General features: G+C 52.1%; 6 protein-coding genes across 6 annotated transcripts; 2 read left to right on the top strand and 4 right to left on the bottom strand.

Moving 5' to 3' along the window:
* Window positions 1-227: 227 nt before the first annotated feature.
* Window positions 228-1,007, bottom strand: COL26b_007953 (uncharacterized protein; the record flags this gene model as incomplete). The annotated part of the gene is made up of 2 exons (XM_053180731.1): window positions 228-848; window positions 906-1,007. 2 exons carry the CDS (start codon window positions 1,005-1,007, stop codon window positions 228-230), a joined length of 723 nt encoding a protein of 240 aa, XP_053035410.1.
* An 833-nt stretch (window positions 1,008-1,840) lies between these two features.
* COL26b_007952 (uncharacterized protein) lies at window positions 1,841-2,586 on the bottom strand (the record flags this gene model as incomplete). The annotated part of the gene is made up of 3 exons (XM_053180730.1): window positions 1,841-2,082; window positions 2,131-2,516; window positions 2,564-2,586. 3 exons carry the CDS (start codon window positions 2,584-2,586, stop codon window positions 1,841-1,843), a joined length of 651 nt encoding a protein of 216 aa, XP_053035409.1.
* A 3,107-nt stretch (window positions 2,587-5,693) lies between these two features.
* Window positions 5,694-6,903, bottom strand: COL26b_007951 (uncharacterized protein; the record flags this gene model as incomplete). The annotated part of the gene is made up of 3 exons (XM_053180729.1): window positions 5,694-5,942; window positions 6,286-6,605; window positions 6,894-6,903. The coding sequence occupies 3 exons, from the start codon at window positions 6,901-6,903 to the stop codon at window positions 5,694-5,696; spliced, it is 579 nt and encodes a 192-aa protein (XP_053035408.1).
* Window positions 6,904-8,185: 1,282 nt separating this feature from the next.
* COL26b_007950 (uncharacterized protein) lies at window positions 8,186-8,856 on the top strand (the record flags this gene model as incomplete). The annotated part of the gene is made up of 2 exons (XM_053180728.1): window positions 8,186-8,537; window positions 8,600-8,856. 2 exons carry the CDS (start codon window positions 8,186-8,188, stop codon window positions 8,854-8,856), a joined length of 609 nt encoding a protein of 202 aa, XP_053035407.1.
* Window positions 8,857-10,495: 1,639 nt separating this feature from the next.
* Window positions 10,496-11,573, bottom strand: COL26b_007949 (uncharacterized protein; the record flags this gene model as incomplete). The annotated part of the gene is made up of 2 exons (XM_053180727.1): window positions 10,496-10,613; window positions 10,672-11,573. 2 exons carry the CDS (start codon window positions 11,571-11,573, stop codon window positions 10,496-10,498), a joined length of 1,020 nt encoding a protein of 339 aa, XP_053035406.1.
* Window positions 11,574-13,072: 1,499 nt separating this feature from the next.
* On the top strand, window positions 13,073-13,513 carry COL26b_007948 (uncharacterized protein; the record flags this gene model as incomplete). The annotated part of the gene is made up of 1 exon (XM_053180726.1): window positions 13,073-13,513. One exon carries the CDS (start codon window positions 13,073-13,075, stop codon window positions 13,511-13,513), a length of 441 nt encoding a protein of 146 aa, XP_053035405.1.
* Between the last annotated feature and the right edge of the window lie 527 nt (window positions 13,514-14,040).

The following is a 14,040-nucleotide window of genomic DNA, read 5'->3' as shown; positions in this document are numbered from 1 at the left end:
GATCACCTTAGCCTCTGAAGACCTGATCTACTACAAGCCTACGACCTACGACCCAGACCACGACCTCAGTGTACTGTTACTACGTGTCAATCCCCAGCTTCTGTTAGCAGACCCTACTGTCGGATAGCTGACCGTAACATATAGTTAGTTTACAACAGGACATATGTCAGTTCAGCAATGCTTACACACTCATCCCGTTCACAGGCTGTCCTGACGTCAGCAACCTGCTAGGTTGTTCTCAAGATGTAAGATACAGCTTGTCTCACACTTTCCCTGGCCTCCTTGTATGACGGTGTATCGTTCGTACCCGAGCTTGTCGCGACTGGCTTGGCTCTCTTGGTTGGAGTGAAGGGGAGGCGTGCCATAGGAGCCATTTGCCGGGTCCGCTTCATCATGCGCTTCGCCTGCGATGTTCCTTCGGGCACTGGTGCCGCCTCTTCCACTTGCGGTGAGGTTGTGGCACTAGAACAAGCGACCAACTGATTTTCGTCTGTCAGAGCCAAACCACGGTGAGCATCGTCGATCTTCCCATTTCCGTCGTAGATCAAGTAGCAGTTTGCCGTTCGGTCGAAGTAGAGTTCGACGTGTAAGACGGGGACCTCTGTTGAGACCTCTCCAAGCCGACGTCTCGACAGCTGTAGGAACATGCGCTCTCCATCGTGACCTTGCCGGACGCTGTCGACAGTGAATCGCCATGTTCCTTTCTTGGGGATGGGAAGTTCCACAACGTCATAACATCTGTCGTGGGCCAATAGTAAGCCCGCCTTGTTTCCACGGCCATGGAATGGGTCGCAGATGATCTTGAGTCTGTCTGTGCCTGACGTCGTGATGTCTGCAGAACGGTGCTTCTGAAGTGACGTAATGTCAGTTCTAAATAACTAGAAGTTGAATGGGGGTTCTCGTACCTGATTGAAAAGGATAGCGGCAGTGTCATCCCAGACGTCGTTGTTACTAGCGACTCTGCCGCCAGAAACCTGTTTAGGCACCTGCAAGTCGCGTTGCAGCATCTGGATGCCGAATGCCGCGCCGTTGCTCAAGTACTTATTAACCGTTATTGACTTGGAAGTGGCCAATGCGGCACCTCGGGCGACATTGAAGGCTCTGTTCGAAAACACCCAGGGGAGTGTCGGTCAGCAACCTTATGGTAGGGTGATGCAGTGGAATGAGACGATGACTTACGGGCTGCCGTTTGCTGTATCATAAGCGAAGATGGGCTTGAACCTTAGCCCTGCGTCTTTGCAGCACTGTCGGAGCCGTCTCTGAACCTCGAAGTGCCTTGCACTGCCCCCAGTCACCACCACTCTGCACTGATGAGACGCGCCATATAGCCGCCCAAGTTCATTGATGTGTTTCTGAGCCATGTCTAGAGGAGCTTTCATAGCTGCCTCAAAAGTGGCTTTGACAACCGACTCAGGAATTAAGACCGGGATAGAGTCTGATATGTTAGCGTGTAGTCTCATCTCCCGAAATGTTTCGACGCCAGATTCGGCAATCTGCTGATGAAAACTTTCCAGCAGTTGGGCACGTAAGTTTTCATCGAGAAAGGACTTCTTTCTGTCTGGTCCGTCGGGTTTCAGCGTTTCTTCGGTGCAAAACTCGCTGATGTAGGATTCCCAGTGCTCGGTACCACCGCCAGCCCCTGAATGTTGTCGTTGGTCAGCCACGTCAAGCCCATTTGACAGCCCGCGTGTCAGAGTTTCTGAGTACTTCACACAAAATCTAAACTTCCAGCTTACCAAATGGATCCCCGAGTCTGAAGAATGCTGCTGCGTCTACACATGGAGATGCTCTGGCTCTGATGGGGCAACCGCTCTGTTGAATTGATCAGCATTTTTTCGCATTAGACTAGACGTGAACTAACCATGCTGAATCCCCCAAAGTCCAGGCCGAGTACTGTAGTGTCTGCGGTCTTGGGGAAGATAGCTCGATACTTCTGTGCGTTGTGCATCAAATAGTGCGCAAATGCTTCGACCTCGGTATGGAAATAGAGATTGCGCTCAAGAACCTGCTGTATCGCTTTGGAGGTGAAGGCGCCCTTCAGAAGAGCCTTGTACTCATCCTGCTCATCATATGTCCAGGTAGCTGGGACAGACACGCCAAGCCCAGTGACTTGCCAACCTTCCGACTTACATTTTTCTTCGACCCCCTTGGCCACAATCTTGACGATAGACTTCAATCCGTCTTTGCAGCGTTTCTTGAAATCGTCGCTCCGAAAGCATCCGTCCAGTTCGGCTCGAAGAGGGTGATTGGAGTCCAACCCTTTGCCGTCCCCGAAGACCCACTTGACCGAAACCTGTCGTCGCCCACGACACTGGGCGTCTGGACTGTATACTGGACCGCCATCGAAAGGTGTTCTTGTTGACTTGATCTGGCCTCCACCATAGCGCTTGGTTTCCCAAGCTGGGCTATTCTTGCACCAGAGCTGATCGAAAATATGGTCATCTCCGATCTGACGGTAGAACATCACCCGCACGCCGGTGCTACCCAAATCGATTCCCAGAATACTCCAACAACAACTGTGAGCTAATTACGATGAGGTTTAATGTGTTCGATGCATACTCACACCTGCTTCGACTGGGCAGCCATGATGTGTTTGGACGGGGTACTTGTTCCGATTAGACGTGGATGGTATGATATGGGTTAGATACAGATCGATGGGAAGATGCTGGATGTATTGACGATGCCGCGGAGTGGGATGTGCGGAAATAATGAAAAAGGGGGATAAAGCAGCTCTGCGATGCTGCAGGAAGTTATGCAATGGAATGTGCAAGTCGGAGCAAACGTATGTATCATCCGGCTTGCATGTGTGACTGCCAAAACAGTGATCAACCGTTCAGCCACAGGGCAGAGCCTTGAAGGAGACTATAACAAGAAATCAGATAATTGTCGGGAAGGGAGGGCCATGAGGCTATTGTACTGCCAGCAGATCGACCCTGATCGCTCTGAAGTCACTGAGATGGGTGATACTGTCCTATTTGATACGTAAGAGTCGAGGCAGGTGTAATTCTAATTAAGGGGATTGGTATCAGTCATGGCGCCTGGACATCGGAAAGCGTTTGTAACCTGTCGCGGCTTGCTGTAACCGGGCTGCCACTTGACTGGCTGTGTTGGAGACCGATGGGTACTTCGTAACAAAGACTGGTAGCCATGGATTAGTGTCAGCACATGATGCATGGACTAGGGTTCGCAAGCAAACATCCGCAAGACAGCCGAAAGTGGTTACCTACATGCAGGCCTGAGCATGGCCCACAGGCATGCTTGACCAACAATCACACAGCCGCCCGGTTTCCCTGGCTCTGCTCAATTTTCTCAAGTTGGTCTGGCTCACACACACTGCCTACAGGAAGTTCATTGTTGCCACCTGGCTGAACAAAACAACATCCGACGTTGAAGTAACCACGTCGACAAGTTAAGAACGACTGCTCTAGCAGCACCTCTGTATTTTGTACAGGTCATCATCGAGAGCTCAAAACATTACAAGAAGAACAATTTCACCTAGCGTCATTTTGAGGTGCTATCCTCGCTAGCAATGCCCCTGTGTCATCATATGTCACCCGGCTCCGTACGCTTGTCTCCCCCTCCGCCTTGACCGTGGCTTGTGTTGTTTCCGGATACTTCTACCTTCTTTCGCAACTCCCTGACTGTTGTGCCACCGTTTCCGCGCTTTCTCTTAGATTGGTATTGCTCTTTGCCATTCTGTGTTGATATTTCGAGCGGCTCATTTCGAGACTCACCTTGACGCGTCGACACGGCAGAGAGAATATCTACCTGGCGAGCTACATCTGCTTTGGAGTTGGCCGTAATCTCCCGATTCTTGTGAGAGCCAATCCCCGAAAAAGGTCTGCCTTCTACGCATTGATCAGACAAATGGCCATTTTGACTTCCGCTTTCCAACGGCACCCTCAAGTTCGTCCCGCTGGACGACCAGGTATGTCTCATCACCGAGGTCCTCCAGGTTTAGCGTGAACTTCCAGTGCCTAGACCGCGGTTCTAGGAGGTCTATGGAGTCATAGCATGAACTCACCGTGACGAAATCCCATTAGTCGTCCTTGGCTTGCACAGATGAATGACAAACGATCCGTAGCTTCTCCCCTTTCGTCATATGCACGTCTGTTGGCCTGCTCTTATTCCAGAAGAGGGCATTGGCAAATTTTCGTAGCCTAGGCGGCGGCGGCCCCCTTCACACCATGCCTTCTAAACGTCCGCCTGGATTAGATGCCCTTGCCAACGGTCTACATACTACTGATGTAAGAGGTCCGTTTTCAGCCGAGGCAACATCGATCTGTCCAAGGACGAAACACATCTGGCGCTGACAAGAGAAAGGGGAGAATCTGCACTTCAAGTGTAATATGGACTTATTCTAAGGGCTTTAGTTCCTATAACGTATCTTCGTTGCCAATGCGTTCCGTCTATCTAGAGATCCTGGCCCAAGCATACGTAGTACGGAGAGTTTTCGATGGACACTACATGGGCATGAAATGAATGAGTTACAACAAAAACGAAAGAGAAGTTTCATTTAAAGGCTACAAAACATCACGCCTTGCGCACAGTGAACCATCAAAGGTTACATTACCGTCTCCAGTTCAAGCGATGAGCCGGCCCCCAAGATCGCATTAAACCTGCTAGTGCACCTGTTCACAGCCGCTGCAAATGGTCTTAACTCATCCCGTATCGCTTCCCTAGTTGCTTCAGAGCTTCGTATGGCGTTAAGTGAAAATCATCCGTTCTCGAAGACGACGTAGCGGGGGCCTGGCCAACATCCCCTGGCTGTGTGCTTGCCTTTTGACACCCATAAGGGCGAGCTCCCGTATCAGAATCACTACTAGACGAATAGTCTGAACTTTCAGCGAGAGTTTGTGTCGTTTGTGCAGAAGGAGCCGGGGCCTTCCTCTTGAACGGCGGCAAGTGCCCTGAAGGCTTCACCCCGGGCACTCGGGGATGGGGTCTTTTCCTTTTGACACCCGCAGCACTTTCCTCCCGGGCCATATGTTGAAGCTGCTCATCTCTGGCTTCCAGCGGACAAGCCTCAAGCCTGCCATCTTCCAAGAGCCTGAGGCCGCGGCCCTCATCGTCCACATCTACGTTCAGGAGACAGCAGTTTGACGTGCCATCGACGTAAAGTGGGAAGGAATGCTGTATTTTGGAGCCCCCGTGTGGCTTTCCACTTTTTCCCAGACTTTCGAGTTCCATGACAAGTGTCTTGGAAAGACCGTCCTTGCCGAAACTGAGACGATACCCCCAATATCCCTTAGGAGGTTGTGGCAGTTCGAGAACATCGTACGATCGGTCGATGTCTAATGTCCTGCGTTTCCCTTTGGTGCCCTTCTTCAGGAAAGGGTCGCAAATAATCTTGAGCCTTGTTTTACTTGTACACCATGTCTTGAAATGAAGATTGCTTGTCAAAGTAGGAAGAGTCAGTAATATGAATTTTGCGCGTGGGAACGAGGATTATCCACTAACAGAATCAAGAGCAACAGCCACGTCAGACAGCCAGTCGATAGCCGGGCTGCAATCACTTTGTCGTGCACCCGGCTTGAGAATACTCTTGCAGATTCCAAAAGCAGCGCCGTTGCTCACAAACTCTTCGACAGATAATGTGTATGCTGCCGCATGCGCGGCCCCATTGGCGACATTCCATGTTCTTTTGCAAGAATTAGTCGCCGATTTAAGTCAATACAGACTGGGATGTAAACTTACTCCTTCGCGCGTGAGCCATTTTGTGCGAAATAGGGGGGTTTAACCCCGACTTTCTCGCACGCTTTCTTGATCTTTGCCTGCACAATTGAGTTCTGACCACTTCCACCGTACACCACCACACGAACATCGTATTTCAACGAGGCAGCTCGGGCAATCTCCTTGGCTGCGCGTTCAAGGGGCTCCCTCATGGCTTTCCAAAAGCATTGCTCGGCCTTCTCAGCAGGGACGGTCAGAAAGTGCCACCTCTTTCAACTGACATTTTCAATTAAATCAGCTGACCACGGACGACTACTATTAACAAAGCTCAAAACTTACCGAAGGTTTTCCCCACCAAAAAGTAACTTAAATCATCATGGCCCCGTCTTGCGACACAGTGCATACATCCATTCTGTAATCAGTTAGGAAACAGACAGAATACCCAGAGGGTTTGACAATACTTGCCAGAGTGTGGCCGCCAAAGTCAATCGTCACCAGTAGGGGCGGTTGGTCGGTAATGGGGCCCATGACGGCATCGCTTTGTGTAATGGTTGAGAAGAGATTGTTGGCGGCGGCCAAACATTCCTCATGAAACACAATTTGAGGCCGAACCTGGCGCAGACACTCATCTTCAAAGGTGGATAAAACCTCCCTGACAAGTCTTTCATACTTCTTCCGCTCAACCTCGGTCCAATACGTAGGGTATGCCAGGGCAATCTCATCGATGTAGAATGGGCCACCTTTCGTCGTTTCGTTGCAATCCCGAACAACCTGCCTGAAAACAGTCTCAATGATCTTCTTCAGTCCTGTGTCGATACGTTCCCACATCGTCTTGGCCCTTGGACCACTGAGTGCTGCTTTCACAAACTCGTTGTTGGTCATAGGCACTTCGGCGAAGAAGGGCTTGGAGGGTGTTGCCACACGGTTGAGATCTATCCGTTCGCCCAAGTACACTCCATCTCCGTCGTCGTTGAGGTACAAATATGGACAGAAGCCGCCTTCTTGGTATCGCTCATCATACCAAGGATTGGGGTGTTGGTTCCAGATCTCTCGTAAGAGCGCCCCCTGATGACGAGGGTAAAGGGATGCACGAACTGCGGTGCTTCCCCAGTCCTTCGACAATATCCTGCGACAGGTGTTAGCTTACTCTCAGTTTATTGTCAACTGTTTGATGTAAAAGTGAGGGACTACTGACGTTGGCTTGCGCCGTTGCGGCGAACGGTTCGCCATAGCTGCCTAGGCTATCAAGGGGTTGTCGTTGAAAAGCTTGAAAATACTGGCCGTATCTCCCCACGATAGTGTCAACTGAAAACAGAAGCCACTCCCAAGTTTCGAGATTTTAAAGTGAAAAACAAATTCTTTGGCAGCATAGCAGAAACGAGGAGCATCAGGAGAGCAGGCCTCTCAAGAAGGTAAGAAGAATGGATCGCTTGTGCAAGCAGTCCAAGTGGGGCAAACATTCGGACCGATGCCTTCATCTATGTCGCAAAAGCTAACGTATTCAGCTGTCCTATTTTTGAATATGAATGGCATTCATGAATGAATGGGGCTATGCAACCAGGGTAAGTACCTCTTACTTTTTAGTCTACGCACGTTGTCTATTCTAACGTCCAGGGCCCTTGTATCTTGTTTGCTAATAGACGCATCGAAAGAAAGCAGAGCAAACGCCAAGGTGTTTAATCCCCCCCTGTAACGCAAACAGACAAAGTATTGTGGTACTTCCATCGTCCGCCGTCTGGTACGCATTCGTCCTCGCTATTGTCAATTGTAAACCCTCCGTTTCTCCTGTCTATGATAAAAAACAAATTTCGAAGAACTTCAGCTTCCTAAATTCTAGATTCTTTCACTGTCTTCATTCAGTTCTCTAATCAACAGCGCTTGTCTTTTGAAAATGGCACTGGTCAGAATTTCTCCAACTCCCCGAGCCTCTTCCAGCCAGCTGTGCTTGCCTCAAGTGTCTCCTAAGACCATCATGAGTGTTGACTCCCGACTCAAACGGGCTGACGACGGAATCACGCAAGGCATGACGAACCGACTCAACAAACTTATTCGTGATACAGAGGACATCAGACGCAAGACGCTGGAGTCCGCTCTAGCTGATATGCCCCTCGACTTTGAGGAGCAGGACAGACCGTGGGTTGTTGAACGGATTAAAGACAGCTTTCGGGTCCATTTTTCCCACATCCACTACGATACGCTCGACGGCTGTCCTCTGGTATCTTATCATTTAGGGAGGGACAAGCCGTCTACATTCCAAAAGTCGGTGTCTTACCTTGAAGGTACGATCAGGACTGAAGATGTTGTATGTTCATGATTCCAGTTCTTTGTATCTGTTCTTTGTAGCTTGTCTTAAGGTGTATCTGTTGACGATGTTTAGCCTGCTCCATCGCATGTCGATCCAATCCAACAGCAAGTGGGGATAAGCGGCTCTGTGTCGGAGCGTTCAACATGGTCAGTACAAAACAATCCTAACCCCGAAAAGCCTAGATTAACCCGGGGCAGCAACTCTAGCATGCCGTCGCAAAGTAACCCTGACCCCGAAAGGCCCAAACGCCAACTTCGGCGCTCAGATGTGTCGGATGAGGGGCCACGCAAGAAAGCACGACTTCCATCAAGAGTAGCTGACGTGAATCGCCCTGTGCGCCGTTACATTGTCGAGGCCCGTTACACTGAGAGCTGGATATTCTCGTATGTAACCAATGGCGTCCAAGAGCACTTCATCCTACGTTGCCCTGTTTCCGGTTGTCCCGATCGCAGCTTCAGCCAGAACCCAATTGAGAGTGGTTGTGGGATCAATCATTTGCGGGACCACGGTATCAAGGTCGCCGACGAAGACGATCTCGTGCATAAATATGCGCGCCGTAGTAAGTCTGACATGGATGCGGGTTTTGTTGTAAGTTGAGCCTTGCACTGACGATTTCTGCAGTGATCATTCGCGACGAAAGCGAGACTGGGTCCATTTCAAAGTCTTGGGTGGAGGAACATAACAAAGCCATAGGCGAGCCTTATGACACCGCAGATGGCGAAGACTGTGACTCCAAGTCTGACGTCGACGAGGACATCGATGAGCTGGGTCAGGATGCGATTCCCTCGCCAAGGGCTCTCGGCTCAACGAAGTCGGAGTTTGAGAAGACTGGAATTGCGGAAATTTCTGTAGTTGAATATGGAGATCTGGGGAACTGAAGTCGGCCGTGACAAGCCAACCTGGCCGACCAGCATTACATGTGTGCGCGGTCTTTGGTGAGACAGGTTTCGAATTTCCCATTGTCTGCGTCTTTTCGTTTCTAGTCCATGAGGTTGGTACACTACACAGAGTCTCTACTCATCTGCGTTACACTTCTTCCACATCAATATTTTTACTTTGCACGGTTCTTCCACATGTGATTAATGCCTACGTATTACCGGAGGAACCGGATACAGGCACTCCGAGGATTAGGGGCTGCAGAGTAATTATGATCTGCTCCAGCTCAAGCGGAAATCGCATAACCATCCGGTCTGGCTGCATAATAGGAAGCAAGAAATCCGCACTCTGACCCCTATTAATTATTCAACGTAGTTGTCATTGGTCAAGTCTCTGGGAGAAGCTGTGGATTACTAAGATTTATAATATAAGGCCTCGGCTCATAAGGAAACCAAGACAGTATCTATACTCCAGCTGGGCCTCCGCCGCGTTATTGCCATTGACACCTGAAAGCTATTAATGCCCAAGTCTATCGTCTTCATAGCCGTGCAACTTGTCTGTTCATTTGCTAGACTTTATATTTTTCGTCACATTTTTCGTCACTTTTTGTAAAAAAATCGTCAAGTTCTTACGGGGAGGGAGGCGTGCCATTGAGATGCGACCTGAAGGGGGCCGGCCGGCCGGCCCCACATCGGACCACGAGCCCGGAGCTCATCCAAGTGGGTGAGGCTCGCCCATTACCGTCGAAACCCCATGGCGACGACGGGCAAGTTGAGTAAATGCCCCAGTCATTATAAATTTTTCTTAAATTCGACGAGTGGGCAAGGACTGCCGCTAATACTCCTGACCGGAGGCGTGCTGTTGATAAGCAGCGCCACTGCCTGCGGCCAAATACCACACATTTCAAGAGAAGTTGCGGCAACCGCCCAGGCATTCACGACTTCCCTAATATTAATAACAACACGTTTTTTAATTATGCCGTTAGTTCGTAGGCGTTTTCAAAAGTGTTGTGAGTTAACGCTTTTGTGGATAAATTACACCCTCAAGGAAGGAATCGCAGGCCGCTGTCATCGTCCGGCGCTATCATCCCACGTATAAGTAACCACCCAACTAAACAGTCACATTCACGGGCACTCTTCAGTCTTTGACCGCCATGTAATTCGCATGGTGAATATGGGAGTGGCTTGTCCTAAGGTAGTACAAATCCTTGAGTCTCGAAGTTTCAAGGGCTACCTTGTATATATATTGGCCCTCTGGGAGTAATCGTCACTTTCAAGAACCCTTGAAAACCTTCCTGGCAAACGTCTCCCTTCCGCTTTCAACATCGTCGTACCTCTATCCGTAGGATGGGGGTTCGCATCGTGCCGTTCCGCCATCCGCCCTCGTTGCCCACCTTCGTTGCGTATCCTCCTCCATGCTCATTACTCCTACTCGTGATCCTCCATAATAGTCAGGATTAATGGCTGACCTTCCACCATTACCATCGTATCTCTTCATCAAATTTACATCGATTCCTCTGGGGTCTTCCTCACCATGTGTTCATTCTGAAACCCACGAAACACAACGACGGATGGATCCAACGCCAGCCGGCTAGCCTATCCCTTGGTTCCTTACAATCGCCAATCGCTAAAGTGGTCCTGGTTAAATGCCTCTCTCAATCACCTCAAAAGCCTCTGCAAAGCCAGGCTCCCTCTTAGTCTCCTTCCAAAGTCTCTCCTTCAAGCCAGCACCCTCCGAGGTGTACATGATCGCCGGCCAACTATACTGAATCAGTCACGTGTTCCACACGACCTAGGCATCTCCTAGGCAGTACTTACGGTTTGATCACTCCATCGGAGGTAAAGCTTCCGTGGCTCTCAGGCCCCTTTACCAGCGCCGCATCGAGGTAGCTCCTGGCCCCAATCTCAACACTGCGGCCTAGCGTCTTCTTGAATAGCCCCGTAAAGAAGGTTTCCGTCGCTGGCTTGATGATGTTGGTGCCGGCCGTGAGCCCTGAGTTGGCCAGGTTCACAATGACCTGATCCGGACTAACATACGTCGCCAGCTTGTCCATAAACAACTGCCCAAGGAATTTTGAGTTCTGGTAGTTCTTCGCCGAGCCCCACCGCCTCTCCTTGTCGGCGGGCTTGAATAGGGAACCCGTCACCATATCCTCCTCCGGCGTGTGCCAGTACGTCGTGTCCGAGCTGACGATGACCAGCCTGCCCGGCTCGCCAGGCGGCTTGTTCTCCTTCATGATCGGCAGCAGCAACATGGCCTGCAGCGCCGTGGAGAGGTAGTTGACCTGAAGCATCAGCTCATGACCCTCCCGCGAGCGGGTGAAGGTCTGTGCGACAACGCCCGCGTTAAGGATCACGATATCGATCCGCGATAACTCCTTCTTGCATCGCGTCGCAAAAGCCCTCACGCTGTCGTACGACTCCATCTCGAGATGCCACACCTCAATCTGCGCCATCGGGAACTCCCGTCGCAGGCCCTCGGCGAGCGCATCGCCCTTCGTCGTGTTCCGCACCCCCATGATAAGCCGCCCCAGTTGCCGCTCCAGGAACTGACGGCTCGCCTCCAGGCCGAGGCCGCTGCTGGCGCCAGTCATGATGAGGGTCGCGTCGGACAGGTCGAACTCCAATGGGATCTCGGCTGGCGTGATCATGGTCTGCCGGTAGACGAAGGCCAGCGGGTTGGCCTCCCAACCGGCCTGCTCGGCCAAGGTGTTGGACATGCTGGGCTGTTGCGATTTCGTACCTCTTACTGCGACCGTCGATATGCGGGGGCGATTGGATTTTCTGTCAGGATGGCGAAATTGGCAGATTGGCGAGAAAGCTTGTCAGCTTGTCGAGGTCGGAAAAAGTGGCGGCTACGAGGTGACGTTTGGCAGATGAAGTACCCTCCCGGAGGACCCGTTAATTATGGGGATGAGAAACATAAAACGAGATTGCGCGCCCGCCCTTAGCTCAATTTTCCCGACAGGAGTGTTTGTATAGGACCGGGGCTTGTTAATAATATTTGATGTCATGCTCATTCTCTCACTCATCCAACCCGCCCCTTCGATGTCAGGGTCGGGGGGGTTGAGGGTGGGAGCACCGCATTGCTTTGCCTTTGACCGGGTTTTCCCCACGGGGCGCGAGGTGTCCCGAGGACCTGGCGGACGACCAAAGTTGAGACGCGCCAATGCCTACGATCGGACTGAGGGGCGTCGCCTATTCGCGTGCGCTTGAGGGTTGGGCGCTTAGGTATCAGACTTGGTTATGCGTGCGACGTTGGACAACCACCATCACGGTGCCCCTTTGCCAAGAGGTTTTTCCAAGAATGTGTGTAAGAAGGAGGCACGGAGGGGGAGAGCTTTGTTTGACGCAGGATCGGCAGCGGGCTCGGCGACGGGGTCAGGGTCCACGACGCTCGGTGTTGCATGTCTGTGCTAAGAAAAGAACGCCGTTGGGGTCCGCAAATAGCGTGGTCGACGGCCGATGGACGCCAAGTCTGGGGAGTGACATCGTGGAGGGTCGAGAGGTCTCAAGAGGCAAAAGACGATGTTTGGAGATGTGAATGTGACCGTCGTCTATGAATAAACCTTCCAGTTAGCCGCGAAGCTCTAGACCAGTGTCTTGGGACGCATGAAGAAATAGACATCAGGAGAAGTTTAAGGGGGTAAAACATGTGGTGTGCCGGGATGGCAGTACAATCATCGGTGAGTCTCGGTGAGCAATCCGGACATTCTCGGTGAGCTCGAACCGATTCCGAAGGTTCCACTGTGGCGCGTGTCTTCCGTGTGGCTCAACACGCCGACTGTGGCACGGCATAAACCCGGCTGCCCTCCCTCTTCCGGCTGAAGCCCCTCCAAGGCCCCCTCCCCCTCCTCTTGATTCGTTAGGGTTCATGCGAGGCCAATGGTGGGGTAAAGAAGAAGGTGGGCTGGAAGGGAAATGCAACCTTGGCCTTTCTCAGGGTCGTTTCGCCTTTCCCGACATCACCGCCAATCCTGCCCTTCACCGAGTTCCACGACCAAACCCCCCCTAACCCCCTTTCTTTTTCCGCTCCGGGATCCCAGAGACGAACCGCTCTCTCTCCCGTCCACATCCTTCCGTTTAATTTGCGTGTCCTTACGCAATTCCTCCCGCCGACCTAGCCGTCCTCCCCCGACCGAACTTCTCCACCTACCGACATATCTCCCGCCGCCCCCTTCTTCCTCCCACCACCCTCCCTCCACAAAAACCGCCCGTCATGTCCGGCCTCGACGCCCCCGAGATCGCGACGGCCTACGAGGCCGTCCGCTCCGACAAAGACGAGACCAACTGGCTGCTCATCTCGTACGCCAGCGCCGTCGGCAACAAGATGAGCCTGACCAAGACGGGCACGGGCGGCCTCACCGAGCTGGCCTCGGAGCTGGACAACTCGCAGGTGCAGTACGCCTACGTGCGCGTCGAGTACGCCAACGACGCCGAGAGCAAGCGCGTCAAGTTCGCCTTCGTCATCTGGATCGGCGAGAACACAAAGATCATGCGCAAGGCCCGCGTGAGCATCGAGAGCAGCGAGGTCAAGAGGGTGCTGCCCCACCACAGCATAACGGTCAACGCAAGCGACAAGGGCGATCTGGACGAGGACGATATCGTCAAGCGGTTACGCAAGGCTGGCGGCGCCGATTACAACGGCGGCCGCGGTTGAGCAAACCCCAATTGACACCAATTGGAAGGGAAAGAAACACAAAAGCACATAAAGGGGGAGAGCGGTGAGCGGCGGCGGCGGCGGCACGCTGATTTGGCGGTGTTTGAGCTACGAGTACACGGTATCTGGCCAGGCGGAGGCGCTTAGGAGCGATATGCATACTTTTTGAACACAGCATACCTTGGATAAATATATTAGTCTTCTGTTTTGGGGCCGGCGCGAGCCGATCGAATCTAGGAGTCATCTCTTCTTACTGCTAGTGTCACTGTCCAACAGATCTTGCAAATTGCACTGACCCAGGTAGCCCCCGTAATACGTCAATGGGGCTCATATCAGCAGCATTGATGGAACCCCTATAGAAGCAGCGTTCGGTTCCGGTCCCTGGCGTCGAAGGGGATTAGCATCTTGCCATCCAATCTCGGGGTATATCCTGCGTCTTAGGCGTTCCCGCAGACGAACTCTCCCACCTTGGGACCGAAACGGCCACGTCAGTAGCCTCAACCTCCTAAGCTTGTTTCTCCCCCGGG

This window comes from Colletotrichum chrysophilum (genome assembly GCF_026319265.1).
Source record: "Colletotrichum chrysophilum strain AFK26 chromosome Unknown scaffold_66, whole genome shotgun sequence".
NCBI classification, from domain to species: Eukaryota; Fungi; Ascomycota; class Sordariomycetes; order Glomerellales; family Glomerellaceae; genus Colletotrichum; species Colletotrichum chrysophilum.
This window is presented reverse-complemented; position numbering and strand designations above follow the sequence as displayed.